The sequence below is a fragment of the Macrobrachium nipponense genome, chromosome 8 (genome assembly GCF_015104395.2).
Source record: "Macrobrachium nipponense isolate FS-2020 chromosome 8, ASM1510439v2, whole genome shotgun sequence".
In the NCBI taxonomy this organism is placed as follows: Eukaryota; Metazoa; Arthropoda; class Malacostraca; order Decapoda; family Palaemonidae; genus Macrobrachium; species Macrobrachium nipponense.
Genome location: NC_087203.1, coordinates 71,385,413 through 71,392,441, shown reverse-complemented (window position 1 = coordinate 71,392,441; position 7,029 = coordinate 71,385,413). Strand labels below are relative to the sequence as shown.

The following is a 7,029-nucleotide window of genomic DNA, read 5'->3' as shown; positions in this document are numbered from 1 at the left end:
CAAATACTGAGACAACTGTTTATTTTAAACTTGCGTTCCTGTCGGTCGTGTTTATCGAACAAGACTTGAATCTGTAAAGCATTTCGAGCTTAGGTCCTGGTACGTTGAGTGTTTTGAGTGTTTACTGAGGGTGTTTAAGTCATCTTTCTCTGATGTGTCTCTCGTATTCCATTTCTCTTGCTAAATCTAATCTTGCCACGATACTTCTATATTGTGTTAAAACGGTGACTCACATTTGCCACAGGGCATGGAGGAATAATAATAAATAATAAATTTGAGGACAAAACTTCAGTTATACGAGAACCATATACAAATTTGTTTCTTCATAGCATTACCGAGTTGCTTAGTACATTGCGTTCTTGATTTGCTTCAATACAGTACCAACAGTAATGTTTTTTTTATATATACAGAAATTCCTTGTAGCCTCATAGTCATTTAAATTTACATCAACGTGGATTTTTTCACCATTTAAGTAACTCGTGAGATTGTGAGATGTTAATAAGCCCTAGATTTATTATCTAATGATAATGTCCAGTACAGGAACCTCAAAATAAGATTTAAGATAATTCTAGTAAAAAATAAATTTCCTTTGCTTATACAGATCCTGTTAGTTTTTTTTATGTCGCGAAACCGAAACAGCCTTTGCTTTACAGAGATCGATGGACAACTTACTACTGCATAGCTTTGAAACCTCATCACTGGCGACCTGTCTCAGAGCCATGCGATTCTCATTGCTCCAATTTTCCAAGATCCACAACCCGGATGTTCTAGGGGAACAGCTGCCCAACGCTCACGAAGCCTACCTCCCGGTGTCCCTGCGGTGGGGTCACCAGAATGAAGTCAGTGTCAACGATTTATTCGTCAACGATTTTTCTGCAGTTTATGGAACTTACGATGTCGTCGATGGCATTCATAAGCCTAAAGTCTTTATCGTTTATGGAGACAGAGGTTTTGGAAAAACGGCGCTGGTCAATTATCTCATGTACGAATGGCTGTTGGACGAAGCGAATGATGTCAAAAAGATAAAAGATTTTGATCTAGCCATAGTGATAGAGGTAGAGAAAATTAATGATGTTTTAGCTTTACCAATGTTGGAATCAAAGCTACCCCTTTGTTACATGCCCAGTTGTATGAAATTCGACGATGTCACAGAAGAGCTGAAAAAGAAAAAGATACTTTGGCTCTTTGACGGCTTCGAAAAAGTCACGATCAACACGAAGAAGGCAATTGGCGACGCCATCGAGCATTTTCCTGCCTCTCAAGTTGTGATAACATCTCATGAGAGGCAAAGTATCAACATTAGATACATGATGGAACTGTTACAGGTCAAGTACGTTCCCTTAAACCTCATGGACCTGACCAGCCACACTTGGAAGCTCATGGCACCCAAAATGATCGCCACTAAAACCTACGATCCCGGACTCGCTCAGGAACTCAGCTCAAGGTTTATCTCAGATCATCGGCGGAAGTTTGAGGAAGGAGGTGTTCCGAGGCCGAAGGACCTCGGCTACGCCGTCTACGCTTGGTTGATTGAAAGTTACCCATGGGTGTCCCAGGGGGTGGTCATACCAAAGGGCAGAGGGAGGAGTAATGAGCAATGCTCGCAATATTAATCTTTAATTCATGATTCATGGACGACTATTGACGGAAGCGTCTAAAATGGGCAGTAAAGTAATTGAATCAGCTTTCATTATATTATTCACTTTTACTTAGATGTATACTCTTATAAATCTTCACTTTCCTTTCTGAAATAGCATTTTTAAATTATGGCAAGTAATTTAATAGACAACTAGAATACTACTAGTGATCAAGGGTGGATCCGAATCCATTCCATTTTATCAAAAGTTAGGAAGAGATGTTTTAAAATGTTGATGCGACTGGTAGAAATCCACTTCTCCTCAGCCTTTGTTGCATAAATGTTTAAGTTTCACTTGTCGCCGCTTCCTAGCGATTCGTCGATATCGTACAAAGTATTGTAACACTATGATATAAGGTGTAAGCTGTAAAATTTTAGTTTCTTATTACTAAAGATATTAATAAGTACGTCCACGAAAACTTTTTATTTCTGCTGTGTAGTAATATGCTACATCACTGCTGGGAAACAAAAGCAAATAAAAATTTGTAAATATTTTTGCATTATTTTCAGTCACGGAATCTTATTTTGTAACTATGTCGTAATGTACCACAAAACTGGTGGGAAACAAAAAACAAATTAAATATGTAATATTTTTGCATAATATTCGGTGTTTTTAGTGTTTTTTTATGTATAAAATTTTACGATGTTTTTTTACAGTTTTATAATCTTTTAATTTGAATAAACATTTATAACTATCCAAAACGTATTGTGGAAAATTTTGTCGAAACTATTCTATGAATTATGAAGTCTTATATGATTTTAGACCAACATGGTGAAATGGTAATTCGCATTTGAAGGTGACTGACATAGTCTCGGTAATTTTATGTAGGTAAGCAGTGTTTTTGTAGTCTGCATATACTTCACAACACATTAATTGTAATGACTAATTTTTAGAGCCACACTTTGGGGCATTGTCTGTTGGATACACCTTAGTAAACGCCCTCCTAGATGTCCGCGTATTAATTGTTACACATTATCTTCTGGTGATTCTTGTTCATATTTTTGCTTCGAGCTTAAATCCAGCATCTTTACTTTTTTTAATAATCTCCTAAATATGAAGTAATTTCTAATGTATGGAACTGTTCTTGTATAGATATTTGACCTGTTGCCAGGTATGGGTGGATAACAATGTAATTTACCATTATGCTTCTCGGGGTTTGTAAATTAACATTTCAAATGATACCCCTTATACGATGTGATTAACTTTTATTTTCAACTAATGGAATTATCTGTACTTTCAACACCTGTAATTGTATGTACTTGTTACTATCAAATTTTTTTCTCTTAGATAAATGTTATAGCAATATAGATACGAAGGAAGGTGTATTTTATTCTACCTCGCCTTACTTTGCGCTATCTGCTTTACTCATTACATCTAAAGTGAGGTTCTCTGTCCACTCTTGTATTTCATAGCCAGATGAACCTTCATTTATGCAAGAGACCTTTTTTGGTGAAGTCCAGCAACTCGCTTTGTAGTGTTAAGCTTGCTTTGAGAAATCATACTCTTTTCTCTTACTATTCTAGAAAATTGGCATTTAGCCTAATTATCCCATAAGGTTAATCGTTCAATATTAGCCTAACGATTCCAGAGAGTTAGCTTTTAAATAACTCAGTTTACTGTTACTTATTCCTAGTCAAAATCTTTTCCTTTTTAGTTAGCATTAAACTTGATCAAGTATGGTGCGCATTAAAGTTTTAAAGAGTGCTGCTTCAAGCGGGAAAGTCTTCGGTGTTCAGTAAAAGCTATAATGAAAAGTTGAATTAATAACACTATTACAATGAGGTCCTGTACCACTTGTTAAGGCTTGAAGTCCTTGGTATAACACTAATTTGAACGAAGTTTACGTAATGAAATACTTTATTCGAATGAAAAGAATGGAACACGAAGTATTTGAACCCAAAAGATATGCATTTAATTCCGCGGAAAATAATGAAAGGAAAGAAAGAAACAACAGACAAACAAAGCTTGGAAAGGCAGTCAAACCAAAATAACACCAACGTATTTCACAGGGAAGAATGAGGGCGAGTCCCCCGAGGGTAGGCAGGAGTCATAAATGAAAAGCGACACATTCGAGCCTTGGCGAAAGTGGCGCCGCGGAAACTATTTCAGCTTCCATTTGTATCACTTCGGGAGGGGCGTCTATTTAAGGCATTTTGGAATGAGCTACTGAAGAGGATTTCTAAGACTTTCTCTCTCTCTCTCTCTCTCTCTCTCTCTCTGTTACATTAGCATTCACTTACTATGAATTCAATTTAATGCTGATCTGTCATTACCTTACCTATATGTATTTAATATGCATCTCTCTCTCTCTCTCTCTATGATTGTATTCTCTCTCTCTCTCTCTTCTTTCATTCTCCCTTGCTCTCTCATCTTCTTCTCTCTCTCTCTCTATGCTTGTATTCACAATCTCTTCAAAGAGAACGCCGCAGATCCTTGTTACTAAATGAGCAAGAGGACCTTTGCGAAATGGCCAAAAGACCACTTGACATACCTCGGGTATAGTCAGTCTCTTTCGGCGGTATCACCAATCATGTGTCCTGTGAGGAGAACTGTTGGCAAAATTGATTTTCACATCGTCCTGCATTTCTTTCACCCTTTTAATTGTCATCGTTTCCTATGTGATCTATATCTTTGTAGCTGTTCGTCTATTTGCTTCAGATTTATTAACTCATTTGTGACGAAACTCTCGGGCCAGCCTTATAGGGGTATGGAATCTTATCATACAACTTTGGTTAAATCATTTTATGAGGATGATGAAAGTACGAAAATGCTAATGGAACAAATCTTAAATAATCGGTCGACACAACGTAAGAAAAAAAAAATGTATAACACAAGAAAACGCAGAAAAGTCGTTTTCTTGATACATAAACTTGCTGTCTGATAAAATCCCCAAACGGAGAATAAGAACAAAGTTTGAAGAATGTTTCACAAAACGAGGCGACATCCGCCTCTGCGCATGCGCCTCCAAGACAAACGACCTGATAAAAAGTTTTGCCATAACAGTGAGAAATGGCAGAGGACACACCTAGCGTCTAGACAGAACTTTTATTCTAACAAGGCGTCTAGGAAAAGAAGAAGAAAAAAAAAACTTCCGGGATGCGACTCAGACAAAAACACTACGATCTTCGATAGTGAAAATGTGCCAAATGTTTTCAGCCAGGATGGCAATCTATTTCATCTGTATTCTTTATTTTCTTTACGAGAGCCATTGGCAATTTTAGTTTTCTGTTAAAGAAAACTATTGACATGGCTTTGACCGTCCATCCGCACTTTTTCTGTCCGACCTCATTTTTTAAAAACTACTGAGGCCAGAGGACTGCAAATTAGTATGTTGATCACTTCCACCACCCACTCATCCAACATACCAATTTGCAGCCCTCTACCCTCAGTATTTTATATTTTTATTTAAAGTTCTTGAATAAAATAAAAAATTAAAAAAATGAGGGGTAGAGGGCGCAAATCCCCCCCCCCCCCGGATGTTGGATGAGTGGGTGGTGGAGTGATCAAGATATCAACTTGCAGCCCTTTGGCCTCAGTAGTTAGCCATAATCGTGCGTCTGGCAACGATCCACGACAGGCCACAACCGGGTAGTGGTTGAAGTTTCATGGAACGCGGTTCATACCGCATTATACCAAGACCACCGAAAGATAGATCTATTTTCGATGGCTTTGATTATACGCAAGACCTCCGTATACTAACGTTACCCTCCTGAAGCACAAAGATACCTAGATACCATGTCGTTGTATTATTTGTGCTAACACCTCTTCTGCTTTGATGTCTCGACCTTTTGTATTTATCTCAAAGTGGTTTTTTTCCTTGGTGTTACATTCTGCACAAAACAAAGAAGAATTTGTTTTTGGTAACTTTACATTGTTAGTCAAGTATACAGCATTTTCAGAATATACATAGACATTATATAATATATATATATATATATATATATATATATATATATATATATATATATATATATATATGACTGGTAAAAATGTTCTGTAACAACAGAATTCCATCTAATAAAAGGAGACCCATAAAAACACCAAAATGTAGAGAGAAAAGTACTATATTTCAGAGACTGCTGTCTCTCTCTTCAGGTATATGAATGAGAAAAGTTTACAGAAAGGTGGTATTTATACCAAGAGATTCGTCCACAAGTAGGCCAATTTAGGTCACCCCCGCTGATAATCTTCCTTTAATCTTCTTAAGCGTTGGTTGAATGAACACTGCGTCGACGATGTCCGATGTCCAATTCCCTTTTGAGATGTTCATTACCTGCTTCTCTTTTATTAAGGGCCGATTCCATCATTTGACTCTTGTACCGGCAGTTGCTGCTATAAATTACACGTGACATATTCCAGTTTATTCTATGGTTATGTTCATTTGTATGGTTGAAAATAGCCGAGTTCTGTTGTCCATACCTAACTGACCGTTTGTGTTGTATTAATCTCTGGGGAAGTGATTTACCTGTAAATCCGATGTAAGATTGGTCACAGTCCTGGCATGGGATCTCATATACCCCAGAGTCTTTGGGCGATGTCTTTTGTTGGACGTTAATCAGGGATTTGGCTAAGGTATTTGGGTAGGTAAATGCAAAAGGGTTTTGGATTTCCCAAGGGTGTGAGTTACTCTCTTAATCGTCTCCAGGTGGGGAATTTTTATTTTATTGTTTGGGTGTGTCTCTGGTCTTGTCTTTAGGGGGTCGGTAGAAAATTACGTTTGCTTTTTGAATTGCTTTCTCAAATTATATGGTCAGATACTTTAAAGATGAAAGTTGCTTGCGAATTAGTTCAAATTCTTTTTCCAGGAAATCTGGGGAACAAATTCGTAAGGCTCTTAAGAATAGGTTGCTAGCTACACCTATCTTGATAGTATTGTCATGATAGCTAAAGTAGTGAATATATGAAAGTGAGAACGTTGGTTTTCTGTATATGGTAAATTTGTATTTCTTGGGTCGTGTCTCTGATTATTAAAACATCAAGAAAAGGAATTTTGTTGTCTGTTTCCCATTCAACTTTAAATTTGATGCTGGGCACTAATGCGTTTAATTTTGAGAGGAATTCATTAAAATTACCCCAACTATTATCCCAAAATGTTAGTATGTCATCCACGTATCTCATCCACAGCATGTTTTTGGGTTTTATTGCATTTATCCTGGAAAAGAATTTGAACTAATTCGCAAGCAACTTTCATCTTTAAAGTATCCTGACCATATAATTGAGAAGCAATTAAAAAAGCAAACGTAATTTTCTACCGACCCCCTAAAGACAAGACCAGAGACACACCCAACAATAAAATAAAAATTCCCCACCTGGAGACGATTAAGAGAGTAGTTAAACTCAAACCCGTTGGGAAATCCAACCCTTTTGCATTTACCTACCCAAATACCTTAGC

At 37.1% G+C, this 7,029-nt stretch overlaps 1 protein-coding gene across 1 annotated transcript; it reads left to right on the top strand.

Annotated features, from left to right (window-relative positions):
• On the top strand, positions 1 to 2,933 carry LOC135223287 (uncharacterized). Its single transcript, XM_064261759.1, has 2 exons — positions 1 to 99; positions 654 to 2,933. The coding sequence occupies exon 2, from the start codon at positions 660 to 662 to the stop codon at positions 1,611 to 1,613; it is 954 nt and encodes a 317-aa protein (XP_064117829.1). The 5' UTR covers positions 1 to 99; positions 654 to 659; the 3' UTR covers positions 1,614 to 2,933.
• The last annotated feature ends 4,096 nt before the right edge of the window (positions 2,934 to 7,029 follow it).

What these genes read in the sequence shown, in the direction of transcription:
- LOC135223287 (XM_064261759.1), top strand. Translation starts at nt 660, where the DNA reads ATGGACAACTTACTACTGCATAGCTTTGAAACCTCATCACTGGCGACC.